Source organism: Canis lupus, chromosome 2 (assembly GCF_003254725.2).
Source record: "Canis lupus dingo isolate Sandy chromosome 2, ASM325472v2, whole genome shotgun sequence".
NCBI lineage: Eukaryota > Metazoa > Chordata > Mammalia > Carnivora > Canidae > Canis > Canis lupus.
The window spans coordinates 41,577,063-41,601,584 of NC_064244.1; the positions used below are offsets into that span (position 1 = coordinate 41,577,063).

The 24,522-nt window shown below is 36.8% G+C and overlaps 1 protein-coding gene and 1 pseudogene across 11 annotated transcripts in view; one reads left to right on the top strand and one right to left on the bottom strand.

Annotated features, from left to right (window-relative positions):
- Positions 1-24,522, bottom strand: part of SLC38A9 (solute carrier family 38 member 9) — an 82,309-nt gene that overhangs the window by 40,381 nt on the left and 17,406 nt on the right. For 4 of the 11 annotated variants that reach the window (XR_003137091.3, XM_025448184.3, XM_049102743.1 and 1 more), the window contains 6 exons: positions 13,694-13,826; positions 9,854-9,975; positions 9,653-9,716; positions 9,343-9,436; positions 7,459-7,629; positions 3,313-3,372 (listed from right to left, as the gene is read on the bottom strand). Coding sequence is in view for 10 of the 11 variants with exons in the window: in XM_025448184.3 (XP_025303969.1) it covers positions 3,313-3,372; positions 7,459-7,629; positions 9,343-9,436; positions 9,653-9,716; positions 9,854-9,975; positions 13,694-13,826 (644 nt within the window). In the remaining variant the exon portion in view is untranslated. Of the gene's footprint in view, positions 1-3,312; positions 3,373-7,458; positions 7,630-9,342; positions 9,437-9,652; positions 9,717-9,853; positions 9,976-13,693; positions 13,955-17,862; positions 17,948-24,522 lie in introns of all 11 variants that reach the window. The other 7 variants (XM_025448187.3, XM_025448185.3, XM_025448191.3 and 4 more) reach the window with 4 other exon arrangements.
- Positions 1,724-2,591, top strand: LOC112660594 (B-cell CLL/lymphoma 7 protein family member C-like; annotated as a pseudogene).

Sequence of the window (24,522 nt, forward strand, 5' to 3'; positions counted from 1 at the left end):
CCCCTAACTCTGGGAAACGAACAAGGGGTAGTGGAAAGAGGGGTGGGCTGGGGGTTGGGGTGACTGGGTGATGGGCACTTGGCGGGATGAGCACTGGGTGTTATGCTATATGTTGGCAAATTGAACTCCAATTAAAAAAAAAAGAAATATTCAGAGTGATTGTTACATTTGGGCTAATAACCCATACAAAGGCCAAAGAACAGGTTTCTTTCTTTCTTTTTAGAGGGGGGCAAGGGGCAAAGGAAGACAGAGAGAGAATCTCAAGCAAGCTCCATGCCCAGGGCACAGCCCGATGTGGGGCTCAATCTCACAACCCCAAGGTCATGATGTGAGTCAAAGTCAAGAGTCAGACAGTTAACCCACCTAGCCACCAAGCCACCCTAGAACAGGTTTCTTTTAACAATAAAACAAATCTATGGGTTTGGAATAAAAAGTGCACATCACTGAAACAGATGACATGGTATTGCCAAAAACTAATTGTTGCTTAATGCTTAAGAATCTTGAATTCTGGCAATCTGGAATAATTTTCATGGAGGTTTATCATATTTTACAGTAGCCCAACAGCTTAGATGATATCCAGAGAACTGAGAATTGAATAAAACATATTTTTTCTAACACTAATCTTCAAGGGGCAATTTCTTCTGTTGAGAGGATACAAATCATTCTGTGTTTTTTAATTTCATAGTAGTACTTTTCCTAATAATCAGCCCTTTAAAAGGAATTCTTAATGCTGATGAAAATACTACTAATAAGTAACAATCATACTCATCACTAGTCAAAGAGAAAAATGATATATTCAATTTAAGTTCTGTTTTTAATTTTATTCTCTATCCATTATATATTTGGCATGCTACAAAGCCAAACAATTTTCTTGCTTAGCCAGCATTTTGACATGTACTTTTTTCTTCTACGTCTGCACAGAGTAAATTAACTTGAATTTTTCTTGCGCTAATAATAACAGTGGTAAAGAGCACAGGCTATGGAAGTTAACTGACTGAATAGTCAATCTTGACTCTGTCACTTAGTAGTTATATATAACGTTGGGCAAGTCATTAACTTCTCTGTGCTTTGGTTTTTCCATTTACAAAGTGAAGTTAACATTATCTGCATTACAGAGGTGCTGTAAAACATTTAGAGTAATGCCTGCACACAGTAAATATCCAATGAAGGTCAGCTGTAACTTTACATTAACTGAGACTGTCATTCTACTTAACACATTGTTCAAAGAGAAGAATGTAAAGTAAATTGACTTTGCTGATGGTGCTCTCCAAATCATCAGTGTCATCACGAAATTTATGAATATATTTTAAAATTATACTGAAATACTTCAGTATAATTATTCAAAGGTGTGTGTGTATATATCCACAGAAAAGCTGGCATGGCACTCACTCATTTGCTAGTGTTAAGAAAACACAGGTTAATGAGTTTAATTAAGAGACAGAGTAAGACATTGAAACATTTGCTTCAAGAGAGGAGACTTCTGTCCATTCATTGTATCCTCATAGCCTAGAATAGTTCCTGACATAAAAGAGACCTAATAAATATATATTGAGTGGTGCCTGGGTCGCGCAGGCAGTTGAACAGCTGATTCTTAGTTTCAGCACAGGTAGTGATCTCAGGGCGGTGGGATGGAGCCCCTTATTGGGCTCAGCACAGAATCTGCTGGACTCTCTGCCCCTCCCCCTAGGCACCACACACAAGTGTGCGTGCTCTCTCTCTCTTAAATAAACTTAAAATGAGGGGAGCGAGGGAGGGCGCGGGCAACTCCTGGAGGGACGGCAGGCCGAGAGAGCAGCGCCCGGGTCTGGCGCTGAGTCTGAGTCTGCCGGACGGGAGGCGGCCCAGCTGCGGGCTTGGCCTTGGCCCCAGTCCCACCAGCATGGCCTGCCAGACCATGCGGGCCGAGACCCGGAGCTGGGCCAAAGATGACATCAAGAAGGTGATGGTGACCATCAAGAAGGTCCATCCAAGGAGATGGGAGAAGCGCTGGGTGACTGTGGGTGACACTTCCCTTCATATCTTCAAGTGGGTGCCAATGGTGGACCCCCAGGAGGAGGAACAACGGAGGGCAGGTGGCGGAACGGAGAGATCCTGAGGCCGGGAGCGGCGGGGCAGGGGCACCAGTCCCCGAGGGGGTGAAAACAGTAATCAGAGTTTCCATTCGGAAGGCTCCCTGCAAAAGGGCACCGAACCCAGCCCTGGGGGTACCCCCCAGCCCAGCTGCCCTGTGTCACCTGCTGGACCACCAGAAGGGGTCCCAGAGGATGCTCAGCCCCCACAGCTGGGCCAAGAGAGAGATCCTGAGGGCATCACTGCAGGCAGCACCCATGAACCCCCAATGCTGACCAAGGAGGAGCCTGTTCCAGAATTGCTGGAGGCTGAGGCCCCCGAAGCTTACCCCGTCTTTGAGCCAGTGCCACCTGTCCCCGATGCAGCCCAGGGTGACACAGAGGACTCGGAGGGTGCCCCCCCACTCAAGCGCATCTGCCCAAATGCCCCTGACCCCTGAGAAGCCAGCCTGCCTGTTCTGTTGCCCCAAGGGCCCCTTTGGCTTTTTACAAATAAAGACCCTTTTGTAAAAAAATAAATAAATAAAATAAACTTAAAATGATATCAATTTATTATCTTTGAAATCTAAGCACATAAATCTAAATACATAATGTAAAGATACATTAGCATTTCTTAAGCCCAATACTCTGAAATCTAAATCATTAATACATAAAGCTTTAGGTGATGTTAAAGGTTAACAGTTTAACTGTTAGGAAGGTTATATTAGCTTTTATATTCACTTTCCCTATGACTGCCATAGTAGATAAACACACAAGACACAAAGACTTATTTCTAACTAATTAAAGGAAACTTTTCAAAGAAATGAAGATTATTTTTTTCTGTATTTACTAATGTTTGTTCATTATTAAGAAAGTAGTTTACATTTGTGTATCTTAAATATTAGTGACTAATAAATGCCTAAAAAAGTTAACGACCTGAGACCTATGCTTCTAGATTTCCAAAACAATTAGCAAAGATAATGCTCTTAAAAATATATATTGACTATTTATAGGCAAATATGGATTCTACAGATGAATCTTGTCTTCATATGAATATGTGTTCATATTAACACAATCTTTTATGGAGTTTTTTTTTTTGAATTGCATTAGTTGCCAACAATTAATAGTGGCTCAGTTAACATAATGGTAGCGATGTTGAACTAATTATTCACCTAAAATAAAACAATATGTTCTACCTTAAATTCTTTCTGAAGCAAAGTGGAAATAAAAAAACAAACTAAACTGTAAATTCCAAACTACTTACCAGGGTTGCTATCATTGGTACTTAGTACAGCATCTGTGTCATTAATGTGATGAATAAAATCTGAAAATTAAAGAAAGAATATAGTTTAATACCAAAGGAAAGATGCTAAATCAATTACCCCCTAAAATCTTTGATCTATAAAAATCTTTTAAGATCTACTGTGTGGTAATATTACCATACAATGAATCAAAACTGCTTCATTATTAACACAGCTTCACTGTTCTCAGCTTTCTCTACTTAGAGGAATGATGTCATTGGCTTCATAGTTCCCATTACGGAAAACTCTTACATGATTGAAGATTTAAAAAAAAAAATCTAGCTACACAGTAAAATTTAGTTAAAGCCCTGGAATCAAGATAAAGTGTACAATAATTTTCTGATACTCACACTAATTGATGTAAGTATAGTTATATCTTATATAAAGTTTTAAAAGCCTGCAGAAGGGGAAAACCAACACTTATAACAGCAAAACTTACCTGAAGAATCACTTAAAGTTTTTGCAAAGTGTTATATATGCTTTTATAGACTGAGGATTATATAGTTATTGCTCACATTACCACGAAGCTATACTAAAGGAAGTAGTAAAGTAAAAAACATGTGCAGAATGGGAGAAGATATGTGCAAAAGAAATATATGATAAAGAATTAATATCCAAAATCTATAAAGAACTCATAGAATTCAATACCCCAAAAAACAAATAATCCAGTCAAGAAATGGACAGAAGACATGAACAGACGTTTTTTCCAAAACAGACATCCAGATGGCTAATGGACACCTGAAAAGATGCTCAACATCACTCATCATTAGGGAAATGCAAATCAAAACCACAATGAGATAGCACCTCACACCTGTCAGAATGGCTAAAATAAACAACACGGCAAACAAGAGATGTTGGTGAGGATACAGAGAAAGGGGAACCCTCTACACTATTGGTGGAATGCAAACTGTTTCTGCCACTCTGGAGAACAGTATGGAAGTTCCTAAAAACTTAAAAATAGTACTACTCTATGACCCAGCAAATGCACTACTAATACTAAGTATTTACCCAAAGGATACAAAAGTACAGATTTGGAGGGGTACGTGCATCTCAATGTTTATAGCAGCATTATCAACAATAGCCAAACTATGAAAACAGCCCAAATGTCCATCAACTGAAGAATGAATAAAGATGTGGGGTACATGTATGTGTGTGTGTGTATTACTAGATTACTCAGCCATCAAAAAGAATGGAATCTTGGGATCCCTGGGTGGCGCAGCAGTTTGGCGCCTGCCTTTGGCCCAGGGCACGATCCTGGTAGACCCGAGATCGAATCCCACATCGGGCTCCCAGTGCATGGAGCCTGCTTCTCCCTCTTCTTGTGTCTCTGCGCCTCTCTCTCTCTCTGTGACTATCATAAATAAATAAAAAATTAAAAAAAAAAAAAAGGAATCTTGCCATTTGCAATGATGTGGATGGAGCTAGAGTGCATTATGCTAAGCAAAAGAGGTCAGTCACAGAAAGACAAATACCATATAATTTCGTTCATATGTGGAATTTAAAAAACAAAACAGATGAACATAGGGGAAGAAAAAAGAGACGGAAGCAACTCACAAGAGATTCCTATTATAGAGAACAAACTGAGGGTTGATGGAGGGACATGGGTAGAAGATGGGCTAAATGGGTGATCGATATTAAAGACACCTGTTATGATCAATGGGTGTTATATTTAAGTGACGAATCACTAAACTCTACTACTGAAACCAATATTACACTATATGTTAACTAGAATTTAAATAAAAATTTGAAAAGAAAAAGTATTTGACTGCTTAAAATTCCAAAAAAGTATATGCAGATATCTGAGCATTCAAATCATTCTACCATTAACGAGAGAATGGGTAAAGAACATGTTTTCTTGATAGACTGAATTTACTTTATTCTGTTTGAGGTTAATCTTTTATAACCTTAGTAACCATTAAAAAAGTGTTTAATGTGAAAGTTAAATGAGTTGATAAAAAATGTGGGATTAGATTTTCTGGTCATAAAGCAAGTTAAGTACATGAATCACTCACCTCCATTGTATGCTTCTTACAATAATAGAGTAGTAAAAAAAAAAAAAAAGTAGAGTAGTGCTCTAGGTTTTTATAGTATCTTCAAGGGTTATTAGTGATAAGATTGGAGGTTATCAATCATTATCTACTTCCTGATGCTGAAGATTCAAATAAGACTAGTAAAATCTTGACACCAAGATTGGTATGGTAGGGTGAATATTCTCCCCCTAAATCCATGTCCACAACAACCTTAGAATGTAACCTTATTTGGAAATAGGGTCTTTGAATATAAAATCAAGTTAAGATGAGGTCATTGAGGCCCTAAATTCAATGACTGATAGCTTTAATAAGGAGAGAAAAATGTACAAAGACTCACTGAGGGGTGATGTCTATGTGAGGACAGGCAGAAATTGGGTCATGTAGCCACAAGCCAGGGAATGCCAAGGATTGCCAGCAATCACCAGAAACTAAGAGGAGGCAAGGAAGTCTCCTTCCCTAAAGGCTTCAGAGGGAATGGAGCCCTAGTGGTACTTCAATTTTGGACTTCTAGTCTCCAGGACTGTGAGAGAATAAATTTCTTTTGTTTTAAGCCAAGTAGTTTATGGTAATTTGTTACAGCAGCCCTAATACAGCAAGGTTCAACAAGGACAGTATGAGAAAAAAAAGAAAAAAACATCATAGGCTAGTATCTCTTTTGAAAAGACCCAAAGGAAAAGAAAGACACAAAGTTTCTAAATAAAACAGTAGCCCCATTCCTCTTGAAAATAAATTGAATCCAGTAAGAAATTAAAAGTATATATCATGACTGCTAAATTAAGTTTATCCCAGGATATAAAAATGATTTAAATCATACAAAATGTATTCATTTAATTTACCACATTAACAACTTAAAGTAGAAAAGACTGGAGTGTCTGGATGACTCAGTTGGTTAAGCGTCTAACTCTTGGTTTTGGGTCAGGTCATGATCTCAGGGTGGTGAGATCAACCCGAATCAGGCTCTGTGCTGGGTGTAGAGTCTGCTCAGGATTCTCTTTCTGCCTGTCCCTCTGTCCCATCCCACTCTACTCACACACACTCTCTCTCTCTCAAAAAAAAAAAAAAAATAGAGGAAAATAGACAATTTATGATTGTCTCAAGGGATGTAGAGTATTAAGCGTCTGATAAAATCCAGCACACATTAATAAAAATTCTTAAGGAAATAATAGGCAGGAACATCTTTAAATTGCTAATGGGTGTAACCAATATCGCACAACAAACTCAATATTTAATGGTGAAAGATTTCCACAGGAACAACATAAGGATGTCTACCAGCACTGCATCTATGTAACTTTACACTTTAAAAAAGATAAATATGTCTATATATGTGTACATATAAACATTTATATGTTGTTTGTGTATACATAAGGATATATGTATATAAATATAAATGTATATATATATGTATGAATCACTTAAGTAATAATTGGGCAGGAAGTTTTCAGTACTCATGGATGATGTAACTATCTAAACAGAAAACGCAAAGTGAATCTACAAAATTAGAATCAGTAAGAGTTCAACACATCTGCTAGATTCAAGACAAAGATCCCAAAATTATTTAGGTTATTTTATAATAGCAACAATTTACTTGAATTTTTATATTTAAAAAATATATCACTACTTTCTGGGAAGACAGAATAGTTTCATGAAGGGGAGGTGGGTTTCATGGATGTATTCATCAAAGTTGTATGCCTAAAATTTATATGTTTCTATGAATAGAAGTTCTATTTAAAAAAGAGAATTGAATATATAATGGTTAATGAAGGTGAGGCGTGGGTATAAGCATAGGTCATGTTTTCTCAATGGATAAGATAATGACCCCAAGGGGGAAAAAAATCTGTTCTGAGGGTGCAAAAAAAACCCCTTACTCTTTTTATATATAAAGCACAAATATACACACAGTTCATATAGAGATAAAAGTATATCTGTGATATTAAAACAAATTGAATCAACTATATTTTCCAGAATTACAAATGACTTTACTTTATCCCAGGTCCAGAATTTAAGGCTGAAAGTAAAACAATGCAGTAGTTACTGTACTTTAAAGTAACTACTGTTAAAGCATATGATATAGATACTTACTAAAAATAAACCTTCCAGTATTAAAAAGAAAATTAGACATAAGCACCCAATAAACTATCATTGCTCCAATGAGAGATACCAAGGAGAAAAGGAGACTCGACCATTGTCCAAAGGAGCCAAAATAGTATCTGCACACATCTGGATATTCCCAGGTAGTGGTATCCACTGATGCTAAATAAAAATAAGAGAAAGAATAAAATTAGGTGTTAATCACCCATAATCATAATTAATTCAGAACACTTAATAAGATATTAAGAATATATTCCACCACCAGACATCAGACCATATAATCATATAACAGAAATTAAAACATTATAGAACAAATACATACAAAGGCCAATAAAACAGTATAGATAATATAAGTAAACTATAGTATGATAATATTTTGTAATTAATTAAAAAAATAATAAATCAAGGCTAGACAAAAATCATGACTCTGAAGATATTATTCAATATTTGGCATACTTAAATAACCTACAGAGAAAAGTTTTCCTGAGTCATACTTTATACCACATGCCAATTTCAGACAATTGAGCTAAAAATTCAAAAATTAAATAACAGAAAAGTTAGAAGACAATGTAAAAATAGATCTTGAAAGGTTATTCTTTTCTATCAAACGAAGAAATAGAAATTACAATGGAAAAGATAGGTAGATATAAACAAACTCATATTATACAAAAGCCAAATGTTGGATAGAAAAGAAAACTGACAAAAAATAATGGATAAAGGGCTAAGGCCTACAATCATGCAAAGAACTTAGCAGATCTATAAGAGCACCAAGGACCTTGAGGATAAATGGGAAAAGGATACAAATAAATAATACAATAAAGAGAAAATATACCACTGCTTAACAGAGACCAAAAACAAAAAAAACCAAAAAAACAAAAAACAAAAAACAAAAAAAAAAACAAAAAAAAACAAAGAAGGCAAAGCCTGGTCTCTTGATTCAAAATTGCAAAAGAGGGCACCCCCAGTGGCGCAGCAGTTTAGCGCCGCCTGCAGCCCAGGGTCTGATCCTGGAGACCCGAGATCGAGTCCTGCGTCAGGCTCCCTGCGTGGAGCCCGCTTCTCCCTCTGCCTGTGTCTCTGCCTCTCAGTCTCTCTCTCTCTCTCTCTCTCTGAATAAATAAATAAAAAAAAAATGTTTTAAAAAAAAACAAAAAACAAAACAAAACAAAATTGCAAAAGATTCACTAAAATAATGTAGGTCTATTTAGGTCCTAAACTACTTTAAAACAATCTAAGGTATTTCCCTAATCTAGAATTTATAGAGAAGAGTAGAGGCAATGTATTATTAAACTTTGTGAATTCACTAAAATGGATATGTTCATATTCTCATATTTTTCTAGTTATATTTTCTACTTTTAGGTGATTCCAACATTTAGATCTCTTGGTAAGGAAACATCAAAAGTCACCATTAACCAATAAGAATCATAGAATTTTCTTTACTTTTTTTAAAAGATCTATTCATTTGAGAGAGAGAGAGAGGAGGAGAAAGGGAAAATTCTGAAGTAGATTCCCTGCTGAGCATGGAGCCCAACGCGGGGCCTGATCTCAGGACCTTAAGATCATAACCTGAGCTGAAATCAAGAGTCAGATGCTTAACTTACGCAGGCCACCCAAGGACCCTAGAATCACAGAATTCTCTATTTAGTTCTGGAAAAGACTTAGGACTACAAACCTCTCTGAATTTCAAAGGCAGTCACTAATACATTGACTTATCAGTTCAGTCGAATGCTACACATTAGAGAAGTAAATTCTTTAGGCACAAAATATTTAACACACGTGTGTTAACACACATGTACACATTAGTGATCTATTTCAACAAGAAATACTTATCAATATCCAAATTGCCATTTTATTTTCACCATGGCAATCTCTTACATATCATAGCTCGTGATTTCACTACTCTGTAGCAGCAATAAAGTGTTAAAATGCCCATCAGCATGATGACACACATTCCAGTAGTAAAGCCAGCCTGTTTAAAAAAAATATAGAACATATATTATCATGTCAGAATGAATGCATATGCAAAAATATTAAACACTAAATAATTATGATAAAAACATGACAATGTTAAATTATGTATTTTCTTTACTAAATGTTGTATAGATTTATTAAAACCCCTGTTGTAAAACTTACAATATAAAGAGAAAATAATTCAGGCAAAAAATGCGCTGAAAAATTATATTACCTGTTTTATGCCCCAAGGAATACTTAGTATAGATGTTCCCATCATGGTATTCCAAATCATAAAACTGAAAACACAGAGTAATAGCAGTAAATATATGGAGTCTGACTCTTTAAACATTTTAATTAAGATAAAAATTTAAATAACCAGTATTTTTCACTTACATATAGTTTAAGTTATGCTTCAAAAAGAAGTTTTACTCACATGGTTACTAAACTGGTGTTTTTACCATATCCTTCAGTGTAACTTTGAAGTTTATAAGCAGAACCCAACGGACTATATACATAGCACTCTTCTGGAGCTGGAACTACATGATCTGGGGCAATCTAGTAAAAGAAGAAATGTCATAAGAGACATGTTAGAACCAGTAAATGTGCAAAATAGGATATTTTCCATTCATCACAATACCTGACTCTAGACACAATTCTAAATATTGTGAACAAACAGCATGTATTCCTGATTAATGAATATAAAAAACCCTTTCCAAATGTAGAAGATCTAAAGGACCAAGAGTTTAAAGAATAAAAGCAATAAAATGTTCATGTGAAATGACAATTAATTTTTAAAATATGCAAATGTCAAAATATCTTTCTCTTTATTTTCAGGGTAAAGAAAGAAGAGTCAGCAAAGAGTGAGATTAAGGAAATCTGGATGGAGGAGATTTAGGCCTAAAGTGAGGGGAATTTCAAGAATCAGGGTAGTTTTAAAAAAGAGATAGGTAACAAACTCAAATCATAAAGAACTGACCTGTCAATACAAGATAAAGAAAGAAAATATAAATACAGACCATTCTTTCAAATGCTTACTAAAAGCATTTAAAAAGTAGAAGATAAAAGTGAGCTAACATAGCCTAAAGGAAGGTAAAGCAAGGATTTTTTTTTTTTTTTTTAAAGATTTTATATATTCATTCATGAGAGACAGAGAGAGATGCAGAGACATAGATGGAGGGAGAAGCAGGCTCCTTGATCCCCGGACCTGGGATCACGCTCTGAGCCGAAGGCAGATGCTCAACTGCTGAGCCACCCAGGTGTCCCCGAAGCAAGGATTCTTAAAGATGGATATAGTAATCAAAGGGCAAGGAGCCAAGGAGAGGTTGGAGACACAAAGAACGACTGAATAGATACGTATTTCTTATACATAGCTCTTATCACCCAAACATATCTTCTGAATTCTACCTCCCTAGAGAGAGAAAAAAATTAGTCTCCTGGAAGAATTCTGCCCACCTCCCCGAGAATAGTACTCTGAAAACATGTAGTCCTATACACAGTAGTAAAGACGTGGGAGCTGACTGGTATAAATCAGCAATCTTTTCTCTTTAAATCAATTCTTTCATTCATTCATTGTGTGAGTTGGGGGAGGGCAGAGGGAGAAGGAAAGAGAGAATCTCAAGTAGATTCCATGCTGAACCCAGAGCCCATGTGGTGCTCCATCTCACTACGCTGAGCCAAAACCAAGAGTTGGACATTTAGCTGACTGAGCCACCCAGGCACCCCCTTTTTTTTTCTTTTTTTAAAGTAGGCTCCATGTCCAACAATGAAGGCCATCACAGAGTCTGAACTCATGACCCTGAGATGAAGACCTGAGCTGAGCTGAGGAGTCAGAGGCTTAATGGACTGAACCACACAGGTGCCCCTCAATAATCTTTTATATTTAGCATCTACTATGCATATTTTCAACTCTGTGCTAGCTTTAGTGTTCAAAAAAAAAAAAAAACCCAAAAACAATACAGTCTACAATTTTAGGAAGCTTAAATTCCAGCTGGAAGACATATGAAGCAATTAGATAAGGCTATAAGAGAGAAAAAATTAGGTTTGGGATACTGTATTGTAGGAATGACAAAAAATTAACAGGGACTAGAATAGTTGGGGAAGATGTCAAGGAAGTGATGGAATACTGGGCCTCAGTAGGTAGACAGGATATGGACTGGCAGAAAAAGAAAAAGTGTCCAGTTCTTCTCTATGCATATAATTTGTAGTATCTTGTGGGTAAAAAATGTCTTGAATGCTATGCCTCGTGTGGCTTTGGAAACAACTATTTCTGAGAGCTAAAAAGGCATATATGGAAATGGGTCTGCTGGCATCTCTTTTACCCTTAATGCTCCTGGGTCTGAGTTCGATTATCTTCTTCAAGGGAATAAAAAGAAAACAGGGGAGGGACCATATCTGCATCAGGCAGGAGATAAACCATGATACCTAGCAAAGTTTAGAAAAAGTGAAAATCAAAAGTTACAAAAGGCAGGATAGAAGAAGCTCAAAGTTAAGAAGTTGCAGATTCTTAAGAGTCATAGACAAAATGGAGAATTGGATTCCATACTCTGGCAGTAATTTAGGGCAGTGCTTTTCTTCCTTCCTTTCTTCTTCTTCTTCTTTTTTTTTTTTTTAAAGGATTTTATTTATTTATTTGAGAGAGATAGAGAAAGCAAGAGAGTGAGTAGGACCTGGAACAGGGCAGAGGGAAAGGGAGAAGCAGACTCCCTGCTGAGCACAGAGCCCAATGCAGCGGAACTTGATCCCAGGATCCTGGGATCTTGATCTGAGCTAAAGGCAGACACTCAACTGACTGAGCCAATCAGGAGTAGGGCAGTGCTTTTCAAATTTGAATTTTCCTGTGACTGACACAGGGATATTGTTAAACACAGATTATGATTCAGTAGGTCCAGAGTAAGGACTGAGATTCTGCATTTTTAGTAAGTTCTCACTGATGCCAATATTGCTGGCCTCTGCAGGACACATTTTTATTTACAAGGATCTAGATGTTGGCAGTCAAATAATTTTCTTCTTTCCTGCATTTTAGAATAAAAATAATAAGATAATTGAGGAAATTTTCAGAAATAAGAAGGTATAACTCTGTAAAATCCTGAGACATGTGGTCTCACACTGTTCTTCCCTTAAAAATCTTCAGAAAAATAATTTTGGAATTCTCAGGAAATGAGCCTGGATGTATACATACATTCATTAAAAATGGTTATGTCTCACTGTTAACTTTAGATCACTGTTTATATATTTTGATTACTAGAGTCATCTCAACTGTCAGTTAACAAAAGCTATTCAACTTGATGTATAATGCTGACTTAATTTCCAAGCAAACAATGTCCATTCAGGCCTAGACTGGCCCAGCTGGTATCTCTGACATTTATTTCCACAAGTAGAGCCTCAGAGGTCTGAATTAGACTCAGAGATACTGGATTACTTCTACTCCAGAGGGCTTAGATAATTCTGTTATAGAACCAAGACTTTACTACAAGTACTGATATAAAGGCCTAAGGCAGGAAAAAAATGAAAAAAAAAATTGGGGAAAAAAATGACCCCACCCAGAACACTTTGGAAGTCATTACTTTGGCTATACAAAAAGAGATCTTAATAACTCACAATGCTTTAAATGAGGTATCTAGGTTCAAGAGATATCCCAGTCCTTGCCCCTCAGTATACATCTAAAGAATGTTGGTTCCTTTCTCCTTTTTTTTTTTTTTCTCCTTTTTTTTATTAGCTATAAAAATATCATTTTTTCCACCAAGAATGTTTTCATTTTTCTTTAAGCTTTCAAGTTTCTGAATATCTCATAAGCAACCAAATTACTTCCAATATAATTTTTGATCCTAAAATAATAATATAGATTTTAGAAGATCAAGAGTTAACAACTATGGCCCATGGTCAAATCTGGCCTTCAACCTGATATTTTACGGCCTCTTTGCTAAGAAATTTTTTTTTCTTTAAGCTTTTATTTTTTTATTCATGAGAGACACAGAGAGAGAGGCAGAGACACAGGCAGAGCTCTTAGAACTGGGGACTAGCAGAATTTAATCCAACAAATTTCTTAGGCTGTTGTCAATAGAGAGAGATTGTTTCAAATCTCTGTCATGCTTGATAAGAATGAACTAGCCTGAGATGTAAGACATGTACTAATTAATTACTATCTTGATTTTCCATGATGCTATCCTTGGAATTTGGCCAGCAAAAAGTTCAATCACTGGGAGTTTCCTTGGCTCATGCTGTTCACTGTTCATTTCAACTTAACCTTAGACAATTAGCAATGTTTGTCCCTTACCAGAGCCTTGTCTGCAGGAGCGGTGAGGCGGCTGTAGTAATGAATCCTCTTGTTCATGGCAGAGGCATGGTCGCTAACCCTCTGAATGACATCATTCACATTGACGATGTTTGTGGGCTCTATATAGAAAGGCCTAAAGAAGGGAATATACACTTGACAAAGAACATTCAGCCAGAGTTTCTGGAAGGCAGCCACTGAAGAAAATAACTTCTTGTCCTCCATTAGAAATGGGATGTACCAAGGCAAGGCATTCACTTCTCACTTTTGGTGGGAAAAGAAAAAGTCACAAAAGAAGTTTTATCCAATCCACAGACTAAGCTTTGTCTCATAATACTATTATAAACACACTTTTCTAATCTCTAGGAATTTAGCAATAGAGGAGATATAACAGAAAGAGCTTCAATCAGTTATTAAAAAGAAGTATAGCAGCTGTCAGTTTTCAACAATGAAATTTAGACCCACACAGCTTTGAATATTCTCTCAAAAAGCTTTTGGCCCTAAATCAAAGAAATTGTCATAAATGTTCCTCTACTAAAGAGTCTCCACTCCTTCTTTATGGGCCTAAGTTATTTCCTATGACAAATGAAATATCTACTTCTTGGTTCATGTACTAAAGATTAGTGATCTCAACCACTTCCCTTGTGAAACTTGTCCAAAGTGCTATCAAATGGAACATCAAGACATTAGAGATATTTGCCTCATTCTACTTTTCTTGGACTTCAATAACAAATCCCATTATGCTATTATTCATGTGTATGCTTCTTTCCCATAACTGTGTCTCAATCAACTGCAGATTCTGGTTTTCAATCATTTTCAGCCATTAACCCTGCCAGTTCCTTACCAAAACTTCCTCAATCTGCCTTCTAAGCTTCCAGTAACATACTCCAAAACTGAAAGACCAGGCAGAAAGAAGTGCCTTACTTCACTGACTCTCAAATCCCTCAAAGACACAAATAATACTGTGCCCCAAAGTACCTATATTTTACTTCTAGATTATACACAGATCCAAATAACGAAGGAAAAAAACCCTAGATTTTTCTGGTTCCATATAATTCTTCTATACTTACATTCTGAAACAAGTTTAAAATTTATGTTAGTCATAGCTGTAATCATGACAGTATGGTACTGGTGCAAAAATAGACACACAGATCCATGGAACAGAATAGAGAACCCAGAAATGGGGCCTCACCTCTATGGTCAACTAATCTTCAACAAAGCAGGAAAGAAGACAGTCTCTTCAACAAATGATGTGGGGAAAATTGGACAGCCACAGGCAGAATGACACTGGACCACTTTCTTACATCATACACTAAAATAAACTCCAAATGGAGTTTGTGGATTCCTGCCTAAATGTGAGGAATCCATCAAAATCCTAGAGAAGAACATAGGCAGCAACCTCTTTGACCTCAGCCACAGCAACTTCTTATTAGACACATCTTCAAAGGCAAGGGAAACAAAAGCAAAAATGGGGACCTCATCAAGATAAAACTTTTGTACAGCAAACAGTTGACAAAACTAAAAGACAACCTACAGAATGGGAGAAGATATTTGGAAAGGTCTTACCAGATAAAGGGGTAGTATTCAAAATCTATAAAAAACTTATCAAACTCAACACTCAAAATTACAAAAAAATCCAGTCAATGGGACACCCAGGTGGCTCAGTGGTTGAGCGCCTGCCTTCGGTCCAAGGCGTTATCCTGAAGTACTGGGATCGAGTCCCACATCAGGCTCCCTACATGGAGCCTGCTTCTCCCTCTGCCTGTTGTCTCTGCCTCTCTCTCTCTGTCTCTCATGAATAAATAAAGTCTTAAAAAAAAAATCCAGCCAAGAAATGGGCAGAAGACATGAATAGACATTTCTCCAAAGACATACAAACGGCCAATAGACACATGAAAAAATGCTCAACATCACTCGGCCTTCATGGAAATATAAATCAAAACCACAATGAGAGGGGCATCTGAATGGCTCAGTGGTTGAGATCCTGCCTTTGGCTCAGTGCATGATCCCGGGGTCCTGGTATCAGGTCCCGGATCAGGTTCTCCACAGGGAGCCTGCCTCTCCCTCTGCCTATGTCTCTGTCTCTCTCCCTGTGTCCTCATGAATAAATAAAATCTTAAAAAAAAAAAAAAACTCACAATGAGATACCACCTCATAATGGTCAGAATGGCTAAAATTAACTCAGGAAATGACAGATAACTGGCAAGGATGTGAAGAAAGGGGTACCCTCTTATACTGTTAGTGGGAATGCAAACTGTTGCAGCCACTCTGGAAGACAGCATGGGGGTGCCTCAAAAAGTTGAAAATACAGGCACCTGGGTAGCTCAGTTGGTTAAGTTTCTGCCTTCAGGTCATGATTCAAGGTCCTGGGATCAAGTCTCACATCAGACTCCCTGCTTCTCCCACTCCCCCTGTTTGTGCACTCTCTCTTTCTGTTAAAAACAAACAAACAAACCTTAAAAAAAAAAAAAAAGTTAAAAATAGAGCTACGCTATGACCCAGCAATTGCACTATTAGGTACTTATCCAAAGGATACAAACATAGTGATTTGAAGGGGCACATGTATCCCAATGTTTATAGTAGCAATGTCCACAACAGCCAAGCTATAGAAAGAGCCTAGATGTCCGCTGAAAGATAAATGGATAAAGAAGATGTGGTAGATATATACAATGGAATATTACTCAGCCATCAAAAATAACAGAATCTGGCCATTTCCATCAACATGAATGGAACTAGAGGGTATTATCTAAGCAAAATCAGAGAAAGTCACAGAAAGACAAATATCTCGTGATTTCACTCATACATGGAATTTAAGAAACAAAACATGAACATAGGAGAAGGGAAGGAAAAATAAGATGAAAATGGAGACAGAGATAAGCCATAAGAGACTCTTAGCTATAGGAAACAAACTGAGGGTTGCTAGATAGAGGGGAGGTGGGTGGGGAGATGGGGTAACTGGGTAATGGGTATTAAGGAAGGCCCTTGATGGAATGTGCACTGGGTGTTATATGCAACTGATGAATCACTAACTTCTACCTCTGAAACTAATACTACACCGTACATTAATTAAATCAAATTTATTTTTTTATTTTTTTAAAGACTTCTTATTTATTTATTCATGAGAGACACAGAGGGAGAGGCAGAGACTTAGGCAGAGGGAGAAGCAGGCTTCCTGTGGGGAGCCTGATGTGAGACTCAATCCCAGGACCCTGGGATCATGCCCTGAGCTGAAGGCAGATGCTTTACCACTGAGCGACCCAGGTGCCCCAATTAAATCAAATTTAAATAAAAAAATTTATGTTAGTCATTTCTAGAGACATTAATCTGATCTTATGGAAGGAAGTACCTGAAAAATCAAGTGACTGAAATTTTAGTTTCGGCTATTTTCCCCACTACTAGATATTAGAGAAATGATAGTATAAATGTTAAATTTAATCTTATCGCTTGTTAGTATACAGAATCTCTGAATCTTTCTTTTGATATTTACTCTCCACCACAGTATCTAAATAAGGAAAGGTACTCTCCAGTTCAATCCAGCAGATATCTTAAAGTTGAGCACTTACTAGAGCAAATATGTGGATATAGAGATCAACATAACAATCTATTTATACTAAGGGATTTCAATAAATCTGAAGGGGATATAAAGAAAATGAAAGTGTCAGAGGCTAAGTAAACTATACCTAGTTATAAATCTGGTAGCCTTAGATAACTACCGACCCTCGCAAAGCATCACAGTGTTCTATATAATTTGTATATTTACTGTGACAGCAGTACTAAAAAGCAATGCAAAAATATTTATGTCCAGGAGACAGTTTAATCAGATCTGGAAAAAAAAAAAAAGGAAAAAAAAAATCAGATCTGGGGTCACAATCACAGAGCATTCGTTTCTTTTTTTTTGCAAGAATGATACCCCACAAAATTCAAGAAAGACTTACAGCTTTAATACCAACATAAAGCGTAAAGCAGAGATTGTAACTAATCAAGGATAACTAAAAGAGACTAACAAGTATGATATTAATAAGAGGTGTGGAGGTTCTACTGGTAGCTTTTTACTCTAAAAATTCAACAGTATTAATATCAACCACTAAGTTGGCTTGAAGGACTGCTGAAAAGCAGTCCAGGAAGTGCTACATTTTTTGGCTCCTGGCCTCTAACAGAAGTGTTAACGGTACCAGTTTAGTTGGCTTGGGTACTCTGAGAACAGAATGACTCTGAAAGTTCTTCTTTTCCAACAGTTTTCATCGAGATGCTGAGTGCCTGTTCAAACAAATATTTTGGAATCTTTTCAAAACAGATTCTCTTTTAAAAATAAAGAAACTATCCATCCAATAATAATCCAAATTATTAGAAACATATGCTTAAAGCTCCATCTGAGAGAGCAAAATATATAAATTACATTTCTAAACTGAACTTCAGTTGGCTCTGAAAACACTTTTAAGATTAATAAATACAGAACAATATTAAGAGTAAAATAGTTTTGAAACTTGGGCTTTTTCTTTTGAACATGGTTTCACATGACTGCTCCCTATCAGTGTTATTTCCTATTTGAAATGTAGCTCAACTGTGCAGAAGTAAAAATAAACTAAGATATTTTATGTAGAAGTTATATTTGTTTTACCTTATAAATATGTATGATCATACTACAGAAAAAACACTTCTAACATTTAGCAAAATTTTTAAAATATTTAAAAATGTGACTCAAAATCCTATATTTTTATTTAATACTCTTATAAACAGAGAAACATTATTTCTACCTAACACCTTTTCAAAGTTCCACTCCTTAAATTCCTTTAAAAATTTTTGGCTTTTAAATCTATCTCCACCCGTCTACAGACCAGTTATGCTTCTCTGAAGTTTAATAACTCAATCCCATGATTAAGGTTCATACTCAATATGAAGACCTATGACTTAAAGATGTTCCTTTATTCACATCTCTATGAAAGCTGAAGCACTCCAACATCTGCTAGATTGGGGTAGTTTGTTAAGAAATGAAAAGGGAATCAAATATTCAAAAATCTCAAGCAAATAAACATTCAAAATAATGAGTCTGCTATACGTGTTTCTTCCTGCTTGGTAAAATGCTACAGTAAAATGATAGGTCGGATACGCAGCTTTTCAATAAAGACAGAAAAGAAGTTAAGCAAGCCATTGTACCTAGAAATTCCTTGCTGCTACAATAAAAATATTGGTGACCTGTAGCTTGCTAATGTGTTTCTCACTTCCTTTGTTGTTGTACAACGTCCTTTTTCACAAAAACGCTCTTTACACTCCAATTTCACTCAATATTATCAAAGGCTGGGCCTAAGGATTTTCTTTATAATGGTTAATTAATTTGTACCGGTTCTCAAGTTTTTTAAATATTACTTAAGTACCAAGCAAATATTAAGCATTGTTCTAAATGTTTAACAATCAATAAGACATAGAACCTACAGGATCATAATCTGCTAGAAGGTAAGCAATTCCAATCCCGAAGCAAAAAGAGAGAGAGTACTTATGAACAACAGTGGAAGCAAAAAAGAGTGAACAGAGTTGTGTGGTGCTAGGTATGTGCAGTGTACTATGTGATCAAACAGAAGGAGAAGCTAAACCATGTCTGGCAGATAACTGAGGAAGTTACAGCTGAGCTGAATCCTAAAAGATACAGAGTCAGTCAGGTATGGGAAAAAGAAGGAATGAAATAGTGTTTCCAAAAATAGTATTTCCATGTAGAAAGAACCAGGAGAGTGAGCATGATGTATTTTTGAAACTCTAAGGAGTAGAAAGAAAAGTGGTAAGACATGAGGTAAACTTGGACGAGGACATGGAGGACTTCACATCCAACAAAGGATATGATACTAAAGGGAAGAACCCCTAGTTTCCGTCTCCTTTGTCGATTCCTTCTCCAAATCCAACCCTCAAATAATCAGAGTAACCCAGGGTTTAATCCACTGACATTTTCTCTTTATCTAGACTCAATCTCTTGGTGGACCCATCTAGTCATGTAAATTTAAATATCATGTATATGGTAATGGCACTCAAACTATTATCTTTAGCCCAAACTCCTGATTCATATTATCAGACTGCTTTTGCCACCCCATCTCCTCCACCCTATCTCTTGGACCTCACTGCTTACCACACTAAACACACTAGGCTCCTGACAATTCCTGAAACGCTACAAGCATGCACCTACTCCAGGACCTTTGTTACTAATTTCAAGTAAAAACAAAGTCTCTGAAAGCCTTTCCCCTAGATATCTGCATGGCTTACTTCTTTACTTCTTTCAATTCTTTCCTCACTTGAGGAATGAGGTATTTAGATACCCTTGACAGCACAGCTAAAATTTCAGCCTATCTTTCTACCTTTGTCATTTCATGTATCTTCTCTGCTTTACAGTATCTCCTTAGCATTTATACTAATACAACATATACTTATTTATTATTGTTGCTTCCAGTAAACCTAACTTCCACAAAGGCAAGGATTTTTGTCAATGTGGTCACTCCCATATTTTCCCATAGTTCTTGGCATATCATAAAAACTCATTAGAATATGGTACGTAAAATATGGTGTATCATTTTAAGAAAAATTCTATTTTGAAATGATTTTTTAAAAGTAAACTCTACCCCCAACATGGGGCTCAAACTCATGATCTGAAGATGAAGAGTTACATGCTCCATCGACTGAGCCAATCAGGTGTCCCAACATTTTGAAGTAATTTAGGGTCACAAAGAAGTTAGAAAAATAGTACAGAGAGTTCCCCAATGTCAATATCCTCAATAACCATAGTATAATCATCAAAATCTATATTACTTTTACAATTAGCAAAAAAGTTAATGAAAAATTATGGGGAAAATTCTTTCAAGTTTTCTGTAGGTTTAAAATATTTAAAATAAAAAACTTGGGGGAGAAATGATGGAGGGAGGGAGTAACCGAAGTGTCAAATACAAATACAAAATGAGAAATAACCTGTACAAAAGTTAATTTAGTATGTTAGTGTGTTTTCCTCAAACCAATTAAAAATTTTTCAGGAGGACAGAATGATTAACCGTGTCAAATGCTACTCCTAAGTCAAATGAGATGAGAACTGATCAATGAAATGCCCACTGGTGATAGTGATAGGAGCAGTTTGAGTGGAGTAGCAAGGCAAAAGCCTGTCTGAATTAGGTTCAAGGGAAAAACTGGATACGGTGAGTATAAATAATCCTTACAAAGAGTTTTCTGTACAAAAGAGTGAAAGAAATGTAGTGGTAGCTAAGGAGTTAAGTATAAGTACTACAGAAAGCATTAAAAAAATATAACAAATATAATAATCACCCATAATCCCACAATGAGTAGTTATTAATAACACTGGCCAACCTCATTCTCCTGTAAGAAAAATGAGATTCCATTAAATGTTCACCAAAATTGCTGAAATTTTTAAACCTGACAATACCAAGCACTAGCAGGAGTAATGGAAACTCTTACTATAGTGGGAATGTAAACTGGTTTAAACTCTTGTAGAAAAGAGTTTGGCATTATCTAGTTAAGATGAATATACACATACATATATCCTTGGTAAGTTCTTGCACATGTATGCTAAGACAAACATACAATAATGTTTATAAGAATGCTATTTGTAAGAACTCCACTGGAGACAACCTAAATGTCCAACAACAGTAGAATGTATATGTAAACTTCAGATACTCACAGAATAAAATATCAGAAAGCATGGGAAAGAACTATTGTTACATTCAACTTGGATGGAAATTACAATGTTGAACAAAAATTCTAAAATAATACATACAGAATGATCTCATTGACATAAAGTACTCAAAAAGGTAAAAATGAATTCAGTATTTAGGGATGCAAAAACAATAAAGAAAAGTAGGGTAATGGTCATACAAATATCAGGAGAATGGTTACCTGTAGGGAGGAAGGAAAATGTGTTTGGTGAAGGACCTATGAGAACTTCTGGGGTGCTGCTGTTTCTATACCTTGGTGTTGCTTGCACTGGTGTTGGCTTTATAATTATTCTTTAAATTGTACATATAGGGGCGCCTGGGTGGCTCTGTTGGTTAAGTGTCTGCCTCTGGCTCAGGTGATGATCTCAGGGTCCTGGGATGGAGTCCCAGCACCACCTTGTTGGGCTCCCTGCTCAGCAGGGAGTTTACTCCCCTCCCACCTTCTCTGCCCCTCCCTCTGCTTGTTCTCTCTCTCTTTAATAAATAAATCTTTAAAAAAATTAAATTGTACACATATGCCAAATATTCTGTATATATATCATGTGATAAAAGACTTTTTAAAAATATTTTATTTATTTGAGCAAGAGAGAGTGTGTGTATGCAAGAGAAGGAGAGAGAGAGAAATGAGTGGGACTTTTACAAAAAAAGGTTTGCCACCTCCTGCCATAGACCACTGAAAGTCTCCTTAGGGACTTAAATTAGAGGTGGAGAAGTAGGACTTCTATTCCCTCTTCCTGGTAGGTAGAGAGGGTAAGCAGGGAGGAGGCTTCATGCCCTTGCCACATCTGTCATGGAGCACTGAATAGGTTTTCTCTTTAGAAATGTTTGTGACTAGATGTTAGTAAACTTCATCCAGCTTAATCCTTTAGAAAATCTACCACCTACATATTACAAACAAAACAAAAATCAAACAAAAGAACTTCAACCTCAGTCAAAACACATGATCACAACAGATGTTCTTACCCAGAGCAGTGCCTGCACAGAAAGCCCCCAAAACACCTAGCCATCAGTACTACAAATGGCCTCATTGTATTCCTGGCTGGGCTCAGCCAGACCCTACAGCACAGTTACTCACAGGGATATAATTCCACAGGGTTCTTGGTAATGCTGGCTTAGGATGGGATAAACCAGTATTTTTCCTAATGAAAAATGAGTACTGAGTTAAAAAAAAAAAAAAGTTAAAATCAAAATATTTATAACTGCTCATCATAGTGCTCTCTTTTTTCAGTGTGTGTCTATCTCCTTCCCTGGAGGTAGGTAGGGGTTGTGTTTGAGTACAGTACAGGAGCTTAGTGAATGTTTGCTAACTAAAGAAAACAATATAAGAAGGATAGGAGGAGGGAAGTGGAGAGGGGGGATAAAGACATAGGAGGCAGGCAGGGAGACAGCTAGGCAATAATAGGCATTAGGAATGAATTTAAACTGAATGAGTAGTATAGTAAATTATATATACTATGTGACCTCAAAAAAATCATAGAAAAGAAGGACAAGATGAAATATATCAAAATATTTCAATAATGCTTGCCTCTGTGCAATGGAATTTATTTCTTTATGCTTCTATTTTTGTCAGAAACTTCCTCATACCCACCAAAAAATCTCCACTACGTAGAGAAAAAACATGATCTGTATCATTCCACAGAAGCACAGTGATTCAAACAATGCCTTTAAGAAAATGGGTTTTCATTTTGCATATACTACTTTAATCCTAAATTATAGAAATGCCATTTTTCCTTTTCTTTTTAAAAAGATTTTTTAAAATTCATTTATTTGAGAGGGAGAGAGTCTGAGCGCTGGGGGGTAGGTGGTGGTGGTGGTGGTGGTGGTGAGGAGCAGACCCTGTGCTGCTGAGCAGAGAGCCCAATGTGGGACTCGATCCCAGGACCCAGGGATCATAACTTGAGCTGAAGGCAGACACTTAACCAACTGAGCCACTGAGGTACTCCTGAATGCTATACTTTCTGAATAACTTGGTTCTCATTATAAAAGTACTATACTGCCCATATTGAAAATAATATAGAAGTTATAGAGAAAAATGAAAACCATTCATTAGAAAAAAATCATTTCATATTTTGATGCATTTCCAAATGCACATAGACTCACATACACGTTTGTAAGCATTTAGTAAAAAGGTGTTCCATTTTAGAAAAGTAAGAGCCGAGAAGAAAGGTGAGAAAAGTGGACAGGAGAGGGAAGAGAATAGGAGGAAAAAAAAGGAATAGAGGGAGGGTATAGAAGTAGCACTGCAATCAGCAAGTTGGCCATTTGCTCCATGTCACTGATATACAGTCAAGACCCTAGTCCCATCTACTTAACATGGATGGGACATTCCTCAAAATGTAATTTATGCAGCTCTGGAAACCAACCGCCCTGGGAAAACTACTTTTCTAACTTATGTTATACTTCTCCATAATCTTTAACTATGGAACTACCGAGCCTCAGTAACCATTTCCGATCACTATTACTAGCCCCCAATCTATCTTTACAAATTATTAAATTCCTCACTTTGCTTTGTTATTTCTTCTCTCTCCCAAGACCACAAGGACTCAAAGAGTCAATTCAGGCTGCTATTCAGGAATAGTATTATTGCCAGATGAAACATAAAGAGGCCAGCTTACATATGTGCAAACTAGTAGGCATTCTAAAAAACCAGGGGCTGTGGCAGTGTGTTTGAAGGCACCAAGAATGCTGCTTATTTTTTTTTAAATTTTATTTATTTATTCATAGACACAGAGAGAGAGGGGCAGAGACACAGACAGAGGGAGAAGCAGGCTCTATGCTGGGAGCCCGATGTGGGACTCGATCCCGGGTCTCCAGGATCACAACCCAGGTTGCAGGCGGCGCCAAACCGCTGCGCCACCGGGGCTGCCCTGCTGCTTATTTTCAATACCTACCTCTATCCCGCTGGCTTACCGGATTTCTTGCAAAGTTGTCAATTACAACAACAAAAATCTAACCTTTAGGTTAGGCTTTTATATTTCTAAGATTCTCTACATTAAAATGCAAATAGCCATGGAAAGGTAATAGACTAGGTCTGTGACACATCAGATTGTTTTCCATTAAAACACTGGCGCAGCGGTTTGGCACCGCCTGCAGCCCGGGGTGTGATCCTGCGGACCCGGGATCGAGTCCCACGTT